This window comes from Pristiophorus japonicus, chromosome 7 (genome assembly GCF_044704955.1).
Source record: "Pristiophorus japonicus isolate sPriJap1 chromosome 7, sPriJap1.hap1, whole genome shotgun sequence".
In the NCBI taxonomy this organism is placed as follows: Eukaryota; Metazoa; Chordata; class Chondrichthyes; family Pristiophoridae; genus Pristiophorus; species Pristiophorus japonicus.
Genome location: NC_091983.1, coordinates 26,965,343 through 26,984,675, shown reverse-complemented (window position 1 = coordinate 26,984,675; position 19,333 = coordinate 26,965,343). Strand labels below are relative to the sequence as shown.

Here is a 19,333-nt window from a genome sequence, read left to right as displayed (position 1 = left end):
TCACAGCAGTGTTCCGAAACAGAATTTGACACCGAGCCACATCAGGAGACATTCGGGCAGGTGGTCAAATAGATGGGTTTTATCATAAAGGAGGAAAGAGAGGCGGAGAGGTATAGCGAAGGGAATTCCAAGGCCTTTCCTTCTGTTCCTTCCTCCCCTCCCCACCCTCCTCCCCTGTAAAAACTGTTGCATCTCTAACTTTATCCAGTTCTGACGAAAGGTCATCGACCTGAAACGTTAACTCTGTTTCTCTCCACAGGTACTGCCTGACCTGAGTATTTCCAACATTTTCTGTTATTATTTCAGATTTCCAGCATCCGCAGTATTTTGTTTTTATATTTCTCTTGGTTACCTGTTCTTTTGCCTCTTTCCCCCATTACAGCTGTTGTTTTATATCAGTACCACATTTTTTTTTGGTACAGAAAGAAAAAAGCACCTTAAAAAGTTCTCATGACAAGGCGAGGGCCCTGAGTTTTCGGGAATTGAATGCTTCCCCATATTGTTGTATTTATGTCCAATGCACCCTCATCGGGTTCCCACAACTCAGCCCAACCTCGTCGCTTACTGCGCCAGTGACCGTGCTCATTCCCTCCCCCAGCCATACTAATGGAAAGCAGCAGCATTGGGCACAATGAACTCCCAGCATCAGCTTTCTTTTTAGAATCAGGAAGAATCATTTTCGCAATAGATTTTTGCTATAGAAAAAGCTTTAGTGGTGTTTCCCCAAGATCTTGTCTCCAAATGCTTTCACAGTTGCAAAGATGTCGCAAAGCGTTGAAGGATCGATGTGCAATTTCCCAACATTAGCTTCATCAATAAGTAGAGAGATTTAGGGCTTCAACCAGAAAAATCACTATTAAGCTAGTATAAAGGTACAAAAAATTATTAAAAAGGCTAATGGAATGTTGACCTTTATCTCAAGGGTGTTGGAATACAAAGTTATGTTACTGCTGTTCAGAGCTCTGGAGTAGTATGTTCAGTTCTGGGCACGGCACCTCAGGAAGGATATATTGCCTTTGGAGAGGGTACAGCACAGATTCACCAGAATGATACCAGGGTTAAAGGGGTTAAATTATGAACAGGTTGCATACATTATGCTTTATTCCCTTAAATATAGATGAAAGGGTGATCTAATTGAGTTGTTGAAAATGATTAAAAGATTTGATAGGGTAGACAGAAAGAAACTCTTTCCTCCAGTGGGGTAGTCCAGAACAAGGGGGCATAACCTTAAAATTAAAGCCAGGCTGTTCAGGGGTGATGTCAGGAAGCACTTCTTCACACAAAGTTTAGTGGAAATCTGAAACGCTCTCTTCCAAAATGCTGGTGAGGTTGGGGGCCAGTTGGAAACTTCAAAACTGAGATTATTAGAATTTTGTTTAGCAAAGGATACTGAGGGTTACAGAACCAAGATGGTAAATGGAGTTAAGATACAGATCCGCCATGATCTAATTGAATGGCAGAACAGACTCGAGGGGCTGAATAGCCTCCTCCTATTCCAATCTTCCTTCCTCTGTTCCCAATAGTGAACAAGAGACTTGTGTAACCTGTAAATTATGCTACTTGTAATTTTTTGTTGTGTATTTATTAATTTAGCGTTACTGTGCCTTGTGTATGGGTCTCTTTATAAACTTGCCTCTTTTCTGCAGTTGATGTCCAGATTGCTGCCTGCTATGCAAGATGAGCGACTCCAGCCTCTATTGAGTCACCTCAGGTAATAACTCCTTGTATGACAGTTTAAACACAGTTATAAACCAAATGTAATCCTGCACTGATGAGGATCTTCTCACTGTTTTGCTACATACAAGATCTAGGAAATAACATCAAAGTGAATGCATTGACTGCAAGATTGCAGTATTTTTAATGTTTTTTAAATTGCTTTCAGAAGCTTAAACCGAAATATTTATCAGATGTTTCAGCAATAATGGGCACGTAGAAGAACATGCTGTTTTGTTTTGACAACCAAGCTCACCCTTTATTTTAAAATTACTGAAGTTGTATTGCACACGTTTATTATTGCACTTTGATTATAACGTAAAGACCATTGTATATTGTATGAGGATTTTTCATTTTTGAAAAAAATATTGCTTGGTTTCCATGATCAATTCCATGAGGTCTGTAATAATTTGTTCAGAGGTAGCAGAAAGCAATGCTGCCAATTTTCATTGTATTAATAAGTTCACAGACGTTTATATTTAATGTTGCATGCTGCAACCTCCGAGCTGCTGGTCTGGCTAAGATGTTCCACAATATGAGTAGGTATTTGGTGGTGGTCTCCTCGGTTTGTTCCAGCCCACAGTTACAAATTCAGGAGCATGTTTATCAAGAATTGGGAATTACAAAGGCACGTTATTTTGATTTCAGTTGAGGATTTCGTATGAGCCTGGAAAGCAAAGAGCCCCTGCTTCTTTTCTCCACGATCTACCATCTCCCTAAACCCCTCCACCCTCAACTCCAAGTACGAGGAGCTCATTGACTTCTTCGTCACTTAAGATTCAGACCAGCTGATGAGCTGCCTCTGCCGAATCCCTCCCCTGCCCTAGCCCTGAACTCGCATCTTTGTGCAGCTTCTCTGTTCTCCCCTAATGTCCTCTCTAAGCTCATCTTGTCTGTGAGGCCGAGCCCCTGCTCTCTTGACTCCATTCCCACTAACCTACTGATCCCCTCTTTCAAATCTGCTATTATCACTCCCCTCCTCAAAAAAACCCATCCTTGACCCCTCTATCCATGCAAACTACCTCCAGCCTCCCTTTATTCTCCAAAGTCCTTGAACGTGTTATCTCCTAAATCCGTGCCCATCTTTACTGCACCTCCACATTTCAACCTCTCCAATCGGGTTTCTGCCCCTGCCACAGCACTTAAACGCCCCATCAAGGTCACAAATGATATTCTCTCTGACCCATGGTGCACTATCCCTTCGTGATATGTCTGCAGCCTCTGACACGGTTGACCACATCATTCTCCTCCAACGCCTCTTCTCCGTTGTCTAGCTGGGTGGGACTGCGCTAGCCTGATTCCACTCTTGCCTATCTAGATGTAGCCAGAGAATCCCCTGCAATGGCTCCCTTTCCTGCCCCGCAATGTTACCTCGAGTCCCCGACGGAACTATCTGCCCCCCCCACCCCCGGTTTTTCATCGGCATCATCTGAAGGCTTGGGGTCAGGATCCACATGCAGATGGACAACACCCAGCTCTACTTCACCACCCTGCTTGTCCCACATCCACTCCTGGCTCCGCTTCAGTTTCCTTCAATTAAATATCAGGAAGACTGAAGCCATTGTCTTTGTCGCTGCCTCAAAGTTCATCTCTTTGCCACTGATTCTATCAACTCCCTTGCCAAACTCTGAGGCTGAGCCAGACTGCTCACACCTCACCATTCTATTTGTTCTGAGCTGAGCTTCCGGCCCCGTAACCATTCCATCACCAAGACTGTGTACTTCCAGATCCATAGTATCTCCCGTCTCCGTCCCTGCTTTTGAAACCCTCATCAATGCTTTTGTTACCTCCAGAATCGACTATTCCAATGCTCTCCTGGTATTCTGCCACACAGAGGTGTGTAACCAGGTTAGGTTAGTTACTAAACATTACATCTAGTATATGATTACCCCTGGTTTCCTCTTTGGCATGCTGAGATAGGGAACAGTCTTGTATTATTTCAACAGATCTTTCAGTTGCACTTTTCACCACATCAGATGGGAAAACATTGTGACATTGAATTCATGGAAAATTGAAGTCTCCCATCAACAGAGATCACGTGTTTCAGAGGCTTTATAAACTTATTTTCATAGTAACTCATCATGTTCTAGTGCCTGACCAGGAGAACCTGTAATATTTATCAATAACTAAAAACCCAAGTACCTGAGATGGTGGAAAATTATAAATAAAGCTGCTCCTGCAATGTGTCTGTGCTTCAGAGCACAATCAATGCCTTTTCAGGTATGCTGGCAAACATTGTGTAGTGGAAGCAAGTTATTACTGGAAAGTAAGTACTTTCAGGACAGTGAAACCAGTTGTCATTTTTTATACTTCATAAACTGAAATATTATTTCATCTGTGGTTTTGGCATGTCCACTGAATGTGGGCCTGAAGCATTCGACTGGACAGCAGGAGGACATTGACTGTTTGCTTAGATATGTATGTTGTGCTTGTTATCTTGTGTATGGAGGCAAGCAATTTACATTGAATGTACAGAACAGAAACAGGCCATTTGGCCCAACTGGTCCGTGCCGGTGTTTATGCTCCACACCAGCCTCCTCCCACCCAACTTCATCTGACCCTAGCAGCATAACCTTCCATTCCTTTCTGTTTATCTGGCTTCCCCTTAAATCCTATTCGCCCCAACCACTCCTTGTGGAAGTGAGTTCCACATTCTAACCACTTTCTGGGTAAAGAAGTTTCTCCTGAATTCCTTCTTGGATTTATTAGTGACTATCTTATATTGATGACCCCTAGTTTTGGTCTCTCCCACAAGTGAAAATATCTTCTCTATGTCTACCTTATCAAATCCTTTCATTATCTCAAATTTAGCTTCTTAATGTAGTCTCTTTCTAGGTATTGTGTTCCAAACACAGATGAGACTGCACACAGGGAGGTTAAAGTAACAGTGACCGCAGTCTTTATTAAGACACTCCAGAGTGAGGAAACAGGACTTGGGGGGGCTGGCTTATATACAGTGCTCCCAAGGGATGCGCTCCCTGGTGGTGGAACATGGGAGTGCATGCTTTACAGATACACAACATCACTGCTTCCTCCCCCCCCCCCCCAAAAGTCAAAGTGAAAACTATTTACAAGGTGAGGCGGTCGGGAGCCTTTCTTTCCCTGGTGGACCGCCTCGGTACAAATGACTGTTCTGGTGTGTTGGCTGTGCCCTCGCTGGGCTGGCGTGTTGTTGGCCTTGCTGGGCTGTTGGGCGTGATGGGTTTGATTTCCTGGTCCAGGGTGGTGTCGTTGATCCTTTGGGTGTGTGTTGTGAGCTCGAAAAAGGTGGTGTCTGCTGTGGGTTGTTCAGGGCAGTCTATGAACCGCAGCCTCGTTTGGTCCAGGTGCTTTCTGCAAATTTGTCCATTGTCTAGTTTGACTACAAACACCCTATTCCCTTCTTTAGCTATCACCGTGCCCGCGATCCACTTGGGGCCATGTCCATAGCTTAGCACATACACAGGGTCATTCAGATCAATTTCCAGTGACACATTGGCGTGACCATCGTTGACATTTTGTTGCAGCTGCCTGCTCTCTACCTGATCATGCAGGTTGGGGTGAACCAGCGAGAGTCTGGTTTTAAGTGTCCTTTTCATGAGTAGCTCAGCCGGGGGCACCCCTGTGAGCGAGTGGGGTTTCGTGGTAGCTGAGCAGTATTCGGGACAGGCAGGTTTGGAGTGAGCCTTCTGTGACTCATTTAAGGCTCTGTTAGTTTGTACTGCCCGCCCTGCCTGCCCATTGGAGGCTGGTTTAAAAGGGGCCGAGGTGACATGTTTGATCCTATTGCGGGTCATGAATTCTTTAAATTCGGCACTGGTGAAAAATGGCCCGTTGTCACTGACCAGTATGTCAGGCAGGCTGTGGGTGGCAAACATGGCCCTCAGGCTTTCAATGGTGGGGGTGCATCCCGACATTATTTCATATTCAATCCATTTTGAAAAAGCATCCACTACCACCAGAAACATTTTACCGACAAACGGGCCCGCATAGTCGACATGGATCCTCGACCATGGTCTGGAGGGCCAGGACCACAAACTTAGTGGTGCCTCTCTGGGCGCGTTGCTCAACTGAGCACACGCTGCATTGCTGTACACAGGACTAAGTCAGAGTCGATACCGGGCCACCATTCGTGGGATCTGGCTATCGCTTCCATCATTACTATACCCGGGTGTGTGCTGTGGAGATCCGAGATGAACGTCTCTCTGCCCTTTTTGGGTAGCACTACGCGGTTACCCCACAACAGGCAGTCTGCCTGAATGGACAGCTCGTCCTTTTGCCACTGGAACAGCTTGATTAGCTCTTGCATTTTAATGGGGATGCTGGCCCAGCTCCCGTGCAGTACATAGTTTTTTACTCGGGATAGCAGAGGATCTTGGCTGGTCAGATATATGGATGTTTAGTGTAAGGCCCATGCTTTCATATGCCTCAGTGAATACATTGACTATATCCTGGAGTTCAGCCTCTGAATGTGCACAGACGCAGGCATCTTCCGCATAATGCAGCTCAATGACAGAGGTTGGGGTGATCTTGGACCTGGCCTGGAGGCGGTGTAGGTTAAACAGCTTCTCACTGGTTCTGTAGTTTAATTCCACTCCAGTGGGGAGCTTGTTGATTGTGAGGTGGAGCATGGCGGCGAGGAAGATTGAGAAGAGGGTTGGAACGATAACGCAGCCCTGTTTGACTCCGATAACGTGGACCATTTCCCATACCTCGGGAGCCTCTTGCCAACAAAGGCAGGCATTGACGCGGAGATTCAGCATCGCCTCCAGTGCGCCAGCGCAGCCTTCGGCCGCCTGTGGAAGAGAGTGTTTGAAGACCAGGCCCTCAAATCTACCACCAAACTCATGGTCTACAGGGCTGTAGCAATACCCGCTCTCCTGTATGGGTCTGAGGCATGGACCATGTACAGAAGGCACCTCAAGTTGCTGGAGATATATCACCAACGATGTCTTCGCAAGATCCTGCAAATCCCCTGGGAGGACAGGCGCACCAACATCAGTGTCCTCGTCCAGGCTAACATCCCCAGTATTGAAGCACTGACCACACTCGATCAGCTTCGCTGGGCAGGCCACATAGTACGCATGCCAGATACGAGACTCCCTAAGCAAATGCTTTGTGCAGAGCTCCTTCATGGTAAACGAGCCAAAGGAGGACAGCGGAAACGTTATAAGGACACCCTCAAAGCCTCCCTGGTAAAGTGCGATATCACCACTAACACCTGGGAGATCCTGGTCGCAGACCGCCCAAGGTGGAGAAAGTCCATCCGGGAGGGCGTTGAGCTCTTTGAGTCTCGACGCAAGGAGCATGAAGAGGCCAGGCACAGGCAGTGGAAGGAGTGCTTGGCAAACCAGCCCTACCGACCCCTTCCCCCGACGAATGTCTGTCCCACCTGTAACAGGGATGTGGCTCTCGTATCAGACTGTTCAGCCATCAAAGAATTCACTTTGGGAGTGGAAGCAAGTCTTCCTCGATTCCGAGGGACTGCCTATGATGATGATGATATGACTGCATTAAGAAAATCAATGCATCAAGACTTGAAAACAAGATGGCGTGCAGCCTCTTTCGTTTAGCAATATTTGCGGGGACCAGAGATATTCTCTTCCCCCAATCAGATTCCCAGATTTGTCCCAATGATAGACTTGCATTTATATAACCACCTTTCACGACCTCAGGACGTGCCAAAGCGCTTTACAGCCAATGAAGTACTTTTTGAAATGTAGCCACTGTTGTAATGTGATAATGACCAGATCATGTGTGTTTAGTGATGTTGATTGAAGGATAACTATTCGTCACAACTCTGAGATAACTCTGGTTGTCTTCGAAGTAGTGTCATGGGATCTTTTACATTCACCTGAATGGGCAGAGTTTAATGTCCCATCCGAAAGACGGCAGCTCCGACAGTGCAGCACTCCCTTAGTACTGTACTGAAAGTGTTTACCATGATATTAAAGTACAATGGTATTGTCATGAATTTAGTAAATTCTATCAACTATCTGTTCCAGCATACAGAGCAAACTCCAGTTAGAAACATAGAAAATAGGTGCAGGAGTAGGCCATTCGGCCCTTCCAGCCTGCACCGCCATTCAATGAGTTCATGGCTGAACATGCAACATCAGTACCCCATTCCTGCTTTCTCGCCATACCCCTTGATCCCCCTAGTAGTAAGGACTACATCTAACTCCTTTTTGAATATATTTAGTGAATTGGCCTCAACAACTTTCTGTGGTAGAGAATTCCACAGGTTCACCACTCTCTGGGTGAAGAAGTTTCTCCTCATCTCGGTCCTAAATGGCTTACCCCTTATCCTTAGACTGTGACCCCTGGTTCTGGACTTCCCCAACATCGGGAACATTCTTCCTGCATCTAACCTGTCTAAACCCGTCAGAATTTTAAACGTTTCTATGAAAACCCCTCTCATTCTTCTGAACTCCAGTGAATACAAGCCCAGTTGATCCAGTCCCACCATCCCGGGAATCAGTCTGGTGAACCTTCGCTGCACTCCCTCAATAGCAAGAATGTCCTTCCTCAAGTTAGGAGACCAAAACTGTATATAATACTCCAGGTGTGGCCTCACCAAGGCCCTGTACAACTGTAGTAACACCTCCCTGCCCCTGTACTCAAATCCCCTCGCTATGAAGGCCAACATGCTATTTGCTTTCTTAACCGCCTGCTGTACCTGCATGCCAACCTTCAATGACTGATGTACCATGACACCCAGGTCTCGTTGCACCTCCCCTTTTCCTAATCTGTCACCATTCAGATAATAGTCTGTCTCTGTTTTTACCATCAAAGTGGATAACCTCACATTTATCCACATTATACTTCATCTGCCATGCATGTGCCCACTCACCAAACCTATCCAAGTCACTCTGCAGCCTCATAGCATCCTCCTCGCAGCTCACCCTCCCTATTGCACATTCTCACCTCCCACAGACTGCAGTTTATTGGTCAGCAGAGATTACTACAGAGCTATGGACAAGATGTAGAATTGAAAAACAGAGAAGTTATGTTAAACTTATATCAAACCTTGGTCAAACTACACTTGGAGTATCGCATACAATTCTGGTCTCCATATTACAAATAGGATATTGGAGGCACTGGAGAAGGTACAAAAAATATTTACAGAGATGATACCAGAACGGAAAGGTTATACCTATCAGGAAAGACTGGACCAGGTGGGGCTCTTGTCTATAGAAAAGATGAACCCATACAGGTCTTTAAAATTATGAAGACGTTTGACTTAGAGGTCTTCTTACAAGTTGCCACTTGTGGGGACACCAAAACTAGATGCCATGAATATAAGATAGTCACCAATCAATCCAATAGGAATTCAGTAGAAACTTCTTTACCCCCAGTGAGTGGTTAGAATGTGGAGCCCACTACTACAGGGAGTAGCTGAAGAAAATAGCATAGATGCATTTAAGGGGAAGCTAGATAAACACATGGGGGAGAAAAGAATGGAAGGACATGCTGATAGAGTTGGATGAATAGGAGTGGGAGGAGGCTCGTGTGCAGCATAAACACTGGCATAGACCTGTTGGGCCGAATGACTTGTTTCTGGGCCTGAAATTGCGGGTGGAGGCTTCCCATGAGCAGATGCCTCCGTCTTGCAAAAAATCTATGCACACCGGATGGTGTGATCGGTTCAGACACATGCACTCCTGTGCCTCTCTAGGTACTCACTGGTAGAGGGCCATGTATCCCAGGGGCGCACACAGTTCGCAAGCGCTCCGGCATCATGTGGGTCGGTCCAACCAATGATTGGTTTGTACGGAATCCCTATAAGTATGAATGGGAATACCCCCCAAAATACAAGTACACTTACATTTTAAAAAATCACATTTAAAATGAATCAAAATGGCATTAAATTAAATATGTAAAACAAAAATTTTAACGTTCAGGTCTTTTACTTAGTTTAAATGGTCTAAAAACTAAACTTAACCTATTTCACAGGTTTTTAAATGTATAAATTACTGGGAAAAAATATTTTTCTGTCCTTTTAAAAGTCTTAGGCTAGTAAAAGCAGGCGTAAACCAGGCATAAGAATTTCACGGGCATTCGCTGATCAGAGGTTGGGCAAATAGCCCAACTCTCCGCTCACTGATCTTGACAGATCGCAAGTTCCGGGTTTTAATGCATGCACTTCGCATGCCTAAACCTGTAACTTGTGAGGCCCCTATCGGCATTATGGCCCTTGTGTAAGTGTATGTTGGCTGTGCATGTGAAATGTTTAAGTTGAAATATACCTGTGCTTGGCCAGTTGAGGGAGCTCTTTCTGTAGCTCATTCATAGAATTGCATCTATCAGGCCACGTGTGAGCACAAGCCCATGATGCAGGTGGACTTGGAAAATGCTAGCACGTTTTTCTAACTTTTTTTTTAGACACCATATATTCATCGCCAAAATATGGGTTGATGTAAGAATTGTTTTCAATGAAATCACTTTAAAGATCATCATTTAAATAATCCCCTGTCTCCTCCACCCTCACCTAACAAGTGCGAGGAGCTCATGGACTTCCATGTCTGGAAAATTGAGACCATCAGATCAGCTGCCACTGCCACTTCCCCCTCTTCCTGTAGCCCACCGTGCCAAACATCCTCTCAGGTTCACCCTTGTCCTAACCTGTGTGTGCATCTTTCTCCAGTTTCTCTCTGATCTCCCCATATGCCCTTTCTGGGCTCATCCTGTCCGTGAGACCCACTTCCTGCTCGCTTGACCCTATTTCACTAAACTGCTAACCACCCAACTTCCGATCTTGACTCCCCCATGTTAGCTGATGTTAAAGGTTCTCTCTCCTCAAAAAAAACAACCCTTGACCCCTCCGACCTTGCAAACTATCTCGCTTCCCCTTAAATGCATCTATCAGATTATCTCTCAGCTTTTCTGGAGAAAAGAGCCTCAGCCTGTTCATTGTAACCCAGGACGGTGATGGATTTTCTCTACACCTTCAGTTGGTTCTTGAGACAGCCGTGAAAATATCCACCTTGGAAATGTATTTTATGTGTACGTAAGAGAGCTTATTTCTGCCCTTCAGCTGTTCCGAGTAAGAGAATTCTGTTTCAGACGTGCAGAAAATATGGTCTTTGCCGATCTCATCCGACTATTGAGGTGACCCGAAAAGACGAACTAATCAGTCCCTAATAATCCTCGTAATAGATATCCCCACAGTTGTCACTGTGTCTTCACGTTAAACTCGCAGCATTCCGCGATGGTTGAGTGAAACGATGGAAGCTTGTTTTTTTTTTCAATGGTTAAGTCCTTGAGATTTATCCTGGCTAACGACGACCTTTATTCTTGTCAGTCAGCCGTTGTTCAGTGGGTAGCACTCGCCTCTGAGTCAGAAGATCGTGGGTTCAAGCCCCACTCCAGAGACTTGAGAACAGAACCTAGGCTGGCACACCCAGTACAGTGCTGAGGGAGTGCTGCACTGTTGGAGGTGCCGACTTGCGGATGAGATGTTAAACCGAGGCCCCGTCTGCCCTCTCTGGTGGACATAAAAGTTCCCATGGCTCTATTTCGAAGAACAGCAGGGGAGTTATCCCCGGTGTCCTGGCCAACATTTATCTCTCAATCAGCATCACAAAAAATAGATTATCTGGTCATTATCACATTGCTGTTTGTGGAATCGTGCTGTGGACAAATTGGCTGTCAAGTTTCTTGCATTCCAACGGTGGTTCCACTTCAAAAAAGCACTTAATTGGCTGTAAAATGCTTTGGGATGGCCTGAGGTTGTGCATTATTCCATAATCTATAAAGGTGCTAGAGAAATGCAAGTCTTGTCCTACTTCAACTGGCAATTATCTGACTCATTTCGAACAGCACACTGCTTTTTAATTCTATTCAGTGGAATTCTCCAAAAAGGATGTCATTACTCATTATCATACAAATCTACGATCCTTCCATTGCAGAGTAAAGGTTTAAAAAAAAATTCTGTGAACTAGAAACTTGCCATTAGTTTATTCGATCCTCTTCATAATCACTGTGTTCCCAGAAACACTTCTGCATGAGTAGGTCTAGATTTTTTTTTAGGATTCTACTTTGATTAGCTTGTGGAAGTGATGAGGCTTTTATTGTAAATTGTCTTTCAGTGCATCTAGATTCTTCAAATTATATTACTTGTCATTTAAAGTGCTAGTAAACTAATTGAACGTGGTGTGTTAGTGTCATCAGCATTCTGTAGCCACTTTGGTTGTTTTGAGAGGCAGGGCAGAGAATTGTCCAAATTATACAAGACCCAATCTTGTAATAACCGGGACTGCTTATATTGCCACCTCTTTTGGTATAGTGGTTTAGACTTTGAGCAATTATAGAAAGTTCAAATAGAATACATTTACCACTGCACCCAAGGGGTTGGAGCATATTCAATGCCACTGTAGAATCAGCCTCTAGAAAGTCCTTGAAAATATTGCTGATTACACTATTACTGAGTTTTAGAAAGCAGTTGAAGAAAGCTATGGTGCCGTACAAAGCGATTGCACAGAAGCTGACACTTGAGTAGGACAGTGTTTAACTCTGCCTCACATCAAAAGTGAATACTGTGTTGCACCATATGTCATCTATTCGTAGCACTTGTGTCATTACTGTACGAGGAGTACTATACTATAGGCAGCCCCTCGGAATCGAGGAAGACTTGCTTCCACTCCTGAAGTGAGTTCTTTGGTGGCTGAACAGTCCAATACGAGAGCCCACAGACCCTATCACAGGTGGGACAGACATTCGTTGAGGGAAGGGATGGGTGGGACTGGTTTGCCGCACGCGCCTTCTGCTGCCTGCGCTTGACCTCTTCACGCTCTCTGCATTGAGATTCAAAGAGCTCAATGCCCTCCCGGATGCACTTTCTCCACCTAGGGCGGTCTTCGGCCAGGGACTTCCAGGTGTCAGTGGTGATGTCGCACTTTATCAGGGAGGCTTTGAAGGTGTCCTTGTAACGTTTCCACTGCCTACCCTTTGGCTCGTTTGCCGCGAAGGAGTTCCGCATAGATCATTTGCTTAGGGAGTCTCGTGTCTGGCATGTGAATTATGTGGCCTGCCCAGCGAAGCTGATCGCGTGCAGTCAGTGCTTTAATGCTGTGGATGTTAGCCTGGATGAGGACACTGATGTTAGTGCGCCTGTCCTCGCAGGGGATTTGCAGGATCTTGCGGAGACATCGTTGGTGGTATATCTCCAGCGACTTGAGGTGTCTTCTGCACATCGTCCATGCCTCTGATCCATACAGGATCGAGGAGTAACTCGTACCAATGGTCGCAGCCGAGACAAAATATCTGGGTTTGTCCCATAACCTTTTGTCTGAGTCTCTATCTGTGGTCTGGCCTTCGGCCACGCCTGATGCTAGCCGTTTTCTTTTGGGACGTAGACGTATAGGGCTAGACTTTTCTCTTCATTTTTGGCGGTTTTCTCGACGGTACTGCTCTTTTTCGGCGGGAAACCAACGGCGAAAGTTTCCACTTCATTTTTTTTTAAAAAAGAGTTCCACATTTTCAAAATACCGCTGGGGAACGGACTGTCCGTGTGCACTGCCAAAAAAATCACCACGATCCAGGTTTTGGCTCAGCGGTGACCCATAGGTAAGATTGGAAAAAACTGCCGGATCTGAGCGGTAGGTTAGTACTCCTGCAAAGAAAGGCAAGTTAAAGTATTTTTTTAATAATTATTTTTAAATTCTTTCATGGCGATTAAATTAAAAAGGATCTTGAGAATGTTTTCTAAATTTTTATTTTTTGTTTCATTGAAAAAATATTTTTTGAGTTTTCCCCCCTCCCTCGGCCCAACCGCAGCCTCGGTCTAAATTTGAGTACTTACCGTCCATTCTGGTTCAGAACCGCCCATTTTGCCCAGGATTGCGTTTAACCGCCGAGAATCTATGCGTAAGATCCATTTTCTCGCTGGGCGGTATTTTTTTCCCTTTTATGGAATTTTCCGCTGGCACTATTTGAAGAATCTTAGTCTTTTTGGGCGGCAATCGGACGGTGACGGGGGGCTTTAGGGAACGTCTAGCCCATAGCCAGTTCCTTTGTGTGCATGTTTAAAGCAATGCTCTAAACTAATCTCCCAATTTGAAGTCAGTTATTTTACTTTTTCGTTTACACATAGCGACCACCATTATGTTCATTGGTCCGTGACTGTCTTTATTGAACACTACAGGACTCCAGTTTAACAATGCTGGAAGTCAAGTTACTCCCTGTCCATTGTGAACTATTTTTAACCGCTGTAAAACTGGGCAGTAAATTGGGAATCTTGTGAAGTCACAGTACTAATATGGAAACTGTTCCAACTATCGATCCAATTGAGTGTATACATAATAATCATGTTTCACGTGTTGAGATAGATAGATTGTTGTTAGGCAAGTGTATTAAGGGATGTGGAACCAAGGCTGGTAGATGGAGTTGAGATGCAGATCAGCCATGACCTAATTGAGTGACTGAACAAGCTCAAGGGGTTGAAAGGCCGACTCTAGTTGTTATGCTGCTATTTTGACACATGTGCATGTTTAAATCAATGCTCTAAACCAATCTCCTAATTTGAAGTCAGTTATTTTACTTTTTCGTTTACACATAGCGACCACCATTGTGTTCATTGGTCCACGAATGCTTTATTGAGCATTACAGGACTCCAGTTTAACAATGCTGGAAGTCAAGTTGCACCCTGTTGCCTTTCTTCCACCGACCCCCACGGCTTCAGTAGTGACCCAGGTTTTGAACTTCAAAAAAAAAATTAATTCACGGGATGTGTGCATTGCTGGCAAGGCCAGCATTTATTGCCCTTCCCTAATTGCCCTCGCGAAGGTGATGGAGTTGCGAACTTGAGCCGTTGCAGCCATTGTGCTGAAAGTAGTCCCACACTGCTGTTAGGGAGGGAGTTCCAGGATTTTGACCCCGCGACGATGAAGGAATTACTATATATTTCCTTATCGGGGTGGTGCGTGACTTAGAAGGGAACTTGGAGATGGTGTCTTGCTGCCTTGTCCTTCGAGCTAGGGGAGGTCCCGGATTTGGGAGTAACATTTTATTCCAACTACATTGGTGAACTGTCATGGGACAGTTTTAAAAATATATATATTAAAAGTACATTTTTGACAATCACTGACATTTTTTGAAGAGAACACCTTATTAGAATAGGCAGAAATTACAACAAAGTAAATATTTATTTATTTGTTATCTTGGACTCACCTAAGGATAGTTTAAAATTGAGTGAAGAAAATAGTTATCCTTTTAAAGCAATAATGGTGTCAGTGCTTGACATAATCTACTTTCCACATCCTCGGTAACTGAATACTTTTCTTCCATAGTTGGAAGGAGTTCTTTGCTTGCACCCAGCTTCACAGAAAAGGTCCACGTTGTTGCATGCTTCCTATCCACTTTGCTAGCTGTGGCTCAGTTGGTAGCAGCCTTGTCCCTGAGTTAGAAGGTTGTGGGTTCAAGTTCCCACTCCAAAGGATTGATCACAAAATCTAAGCTGACACTCCCAGTGCAGTACTGAGGGAGTGCTGCACTGTCGGAAATTCCGTCTTTCAGATGAGGCCCCATCTGCCCTTGCGAATGGACATAAAAGATCCCACGGCACTATTTCGAAGAGGAGCAGGGGAGTTCTCCCCGGTGACCTGGCCAATATTTATCCCTTCACCAATATCACTCGAAACAGATTGGGGGGGAAATTTGAGGTCGGAGGCTTCCTTCGTATGAACACATCCGACCCGAAAAAGACCTACAAAAATACTTGTTGGTCCCGGAGCAATGTTCAATTCTGGTCTGAGGCCTTAATTTGCTGCGCAGTGTACGGGGATCTGTCATTCAGGTACATACACATATGTTGGAATCACGTGGCCCTGGACCACCAATCACTAACTAGTATTCTCATTGATAATGGGAACTCCATTTGTTTGAGTTCCCATTACTATCAATGAGAATAACCCCCTAAAACACCAAAACACAGCAGAATAAATTTTTTAAAAATCTCTCATATTTAAAATTAATTGAAATTAAATGTTTTAGGAAAAAAAATACTTGGGGGATTTAAAAAAAATGGTTTAATAGGGTTAAAAATAAACTTACCTTAATGGACTGGGTTTTTAACATAAAAATGAATGATTACGTTTAATTTTTCTATGTTTTAAAAGTATTACGCTGGTAAAAATAAGCTATGTACCTGCTTTTGCCAGGTATAAAAGTTTTGAAGGGCATTTGCTGGTCATGAGTTGGGCAAATAGCCCAATCTCTCCCGTGCGAATGTCCTTCTCCCGGGGAAGCACTCAGTCTGTCTGAAGAAATCTTGTCTGATTGGAAAAGCTGGTTTTCGGCGCATGCGCATCTCGCCCCGAGAACTGGCTTTTGCAAGACCTCACCGGTTCCGTGCGCACTTTGTACGGACCTGGCTAGGCCGGAATTTTCGGCCCATTGTCTGGTCATTATCACATTGCTGTTTGAGGAACCTTGCTGTGCGCTAACTGGCTGCTACATTTCATACATTATATGACTACACTTCAAAAAAAAACTTAATTGGCTGTAAAACGCTTTGGAACGTCCTGAGGTCGTGAAAGGCACAATATAAATGCAAGTCTTTTTTACAGTTTGTTACTAAGTTATGGTATCATCAGCAAACTTTGAAGTCATTCCTGTTGTCCTTTTGTTTAAAGCATTTATATGAATGGAAACCAAAAGAAGTCCAAGAAGAGATACCTGGGGAACACGACTACTCACACCACATCAATAAAAAAAAATGATTTCCTTCTCTCCTGCTTTTTGCCTGTGCACATCTTTCTATCATTGCAGCTACATCCTCTTTAATACCATGGGCCTCAATTTTCACCACACGTCTCTTGTGTGGCTCCTCATCTAGCACCTTCTGAAAATCATACATAAAATATTTGCATTGCTTTAAAAAAAAATGAATGTAATTCCCTCAATAAAATAACCCAACTCAAAGTAGTCAACAACACTATTACAACTGCATGTTGATGTCCCTGATTAGCTCCTGCCTTAACATCCCTTATTACAGACTCGAAGTTTACCTGTTAATACGTCCTTACTATACAGTATAAATGCACACGAGGCCCATGCTTGAGAGAAGGTCAGTCTGTATCCTTTGTTCCTTAGCACTCAAGTGATGGAAGTGGGTGGGGCTTCCCCTTTTATATCTGAAGGTCTAGGTTAGGAGTGTCTCCCACAAGTTCACCACCTAGTGGTCAGTGTTCTCACAGTGTACAACTTAGGTCAGATTATACATGGGTTACAATGCTGGTTGAATACATGACCTCACCTTCCCCCCCCCCCCCCCCCCCCAAAGTCTTATTGGGATCACAGGTTGAGTCTCTCTGGTGGTTTACGCTCCCTTGTAGAGCGCCTGAGTTGGGGCTCCGGTTGTTGGGCGCTGGCCTGAGTGTCTGTTGTTTGTGGTGCCTCAGGCCTGTCCGGACTGCCCACAGTGACTGGGCTCTCCTCCCTTTGGTTCCTGTGTTCGGTCACCTGTGGTGGAGTGAACTCTACATAGTGTTCTTCCTTTGCTTCTATGGGGTCGCTGAACCTCCTTTTTGTTTGTTCCACATGTTTGCGGCAGACTTGTCCATTGGTAAGTTTAACGACCAGAATCCTATTTCCCTCTTTGGCAACCACAGTGCCTGTGAGCCATTTAGGCCCTGCAGCGTAGTTGAGGACAAAAACAGAGTCATTTACATCAATACATCGTGCCCTCGCATTCCTGTCATGGTAGTCATATTGTGACTGGCGCCTGCTCTCGACAATTTCTTTCATGGTGGGGTGTATAAGGGATAACTGGGTTTTGAGTGTCCTTTTCATTAGCAGCTCTGCGGGTGGAACCCCTGTGAGCGAATGTAGTCAGGATCTGTAGGCCAATAGGAGGCGTGATAAGCGGCATTGTAGGGAACCCCCTTGGATTCTGAGCATCCCCTGTTTGATTATCTGCACTGCTCGTTCTGCCTGGCCGTTTGAGGCCGGCTTGAATGGTGCCGTTCTAACATGGTTAATTCCATTGCCTGCCGTGAAGTCCTGGAATTCAGTGCTTATGAAGCACGGGCCATTGTCGCTGACCAAGATGTCCGGTAGACCGTGGGCGGCGAACATTGCCCGTAGACTTTCTACCGTGACAGAGGATGTGCTTGAATTTAAAATGTCACACTCGATCCATTTGGAGTAGGCGTCTACTACAACCAAAAACATTTTCCCCATGAAAGGACCTGCGTAGTCCACATGGATACGTGACCAAGGCTTGGCGGGCCAGGGGCTAAGAGGGGCTTCCCTGGGCGCATTGCCCAGCTGGGCACACGTGTTGCACCTGCGAACACAAAGTTCCAGATCTGCGTCTATCCCTGGCCACCAAACTTGTGACCTGGCAATTGCCTTCATCGTGACAATGCCCGGGTGCTCATTGTGGAGTTCTCTGATGAACACCTCTCTGCCCATCTGGGGCATGACTACGCGGTTTCTCCACAGTAGGCAATCGGCCTGAATTGAGAGTTCATCCTTGCGCCTGTGAAATGGTTTAAATTTCTCAGGGCATGCCCTGTACGTGGCTGCCCAGTCCCCATTCAGGACACATTTCTTGACTAGAGACAATAGCGGGTCTCTATTTGTCCAGACTTTAATCTCACGGGCTGTCATGGGTGAGCCTTCGCTTTCGAAAGTTTCAACAGCCATGACCATCTCAGCAGCATGCTCGGTAGCCACCTCAGTGGTGGCTAGTGGGAGCCCGCTGAGTGCATCGGTGCAGTTTTCGGTGCCCAGTCTGTGCCGAATTGTGTAGTCATAGGCGGCTAACGTGAGTGCCCACCTCTGTATGCGGGCCGATGCGTTTGCATTTATGGCCTTGTTGTCGGCCAAAAGGGTCATTAGGGGTTTATGATCTGTCTCCAGCTCAAATTTTCTGCCAAACAGGTACTGGTGCATTTTCTTTACCGCATAAACACATGCGAGCGCCTCCTTTTCTACCATCCCGTAGCCCCTTTCTGCCAGGGACAGACTTCTGGAGGCATAAGCTACCGGCTGTAACTGACCCTTGGCATTAACATGCTGCCACACACCAGACACCATAGGACGACACATCGCACGTTAACACAAGTTTCTTACATGGGTCATATAGCATTAACAGATTGTTGGAACATAACAAATTGCGTGCCCTATTAAAAGCCCTTTCCTGGCTGTCCCACCAGACATTTGCGACCTTTGCGTAGGAGCACGTGTAGCGGCTCTAGCAGTGTGCTCAATTTGGGAAGAAAGTTACCAAAATCGTTCAGGAGCCCCAGGAATGAACGCAGCTCCGTCGTGTTACGGGGTCTGGGTGCTCTCTGGATCGCTTCCGTCTTGGACGCAGTAGGGCTGATCCTGTCTGCGCCAGGAATTCATCCCCAGGAATTCTATCTCTGGAGCTAGGAAGACGCACTTCGCCTTTTTCAGTCGCAGCCCTACCCGGTCCAGTCTGCGTAGTACCTCCTCCAGGTTGTGGAGGTGTTCTTCAGTATCGTAACCCGTAATGAGGATGTCGTCCTGAAAAACCACCATCATCCCTGGAATCGACTTGAGGAGGCTTTCCATATTTCGTTTGAAGATCGCGGCGAGTGAATCCCGAACGGACATCTGTTTTACTCAATTAACCCCGTGTGTGCCGTGATGGTGGTCAGCTTCTTTGACT

At 45.4% G+C, this 19,333-nt stretch overlaps 1 protein-coding gene across 1 annotated transcript in view; it reads left to right on the top strand.

Annotated features, from left to right (window-relative positions):
* prim2 (DNA primase subunit 2) overlaps nt 1-19,333 on the top strand; it is a 266,094-nt gene that overhangs the window by 166,878 nt on the left and 79,883 nt on the right. Inside the window, exon 7 of the mRNA XM_070884338.1 lies at nt 1,647-1,711. Within this exon, the coding sequence (XP_070740439.1) occupies nt 1,647-1,711 (65 nt within the window). The remainder of the gene's footprint in view (nt 1-1,646; nt 1,712-19,333) is intronic.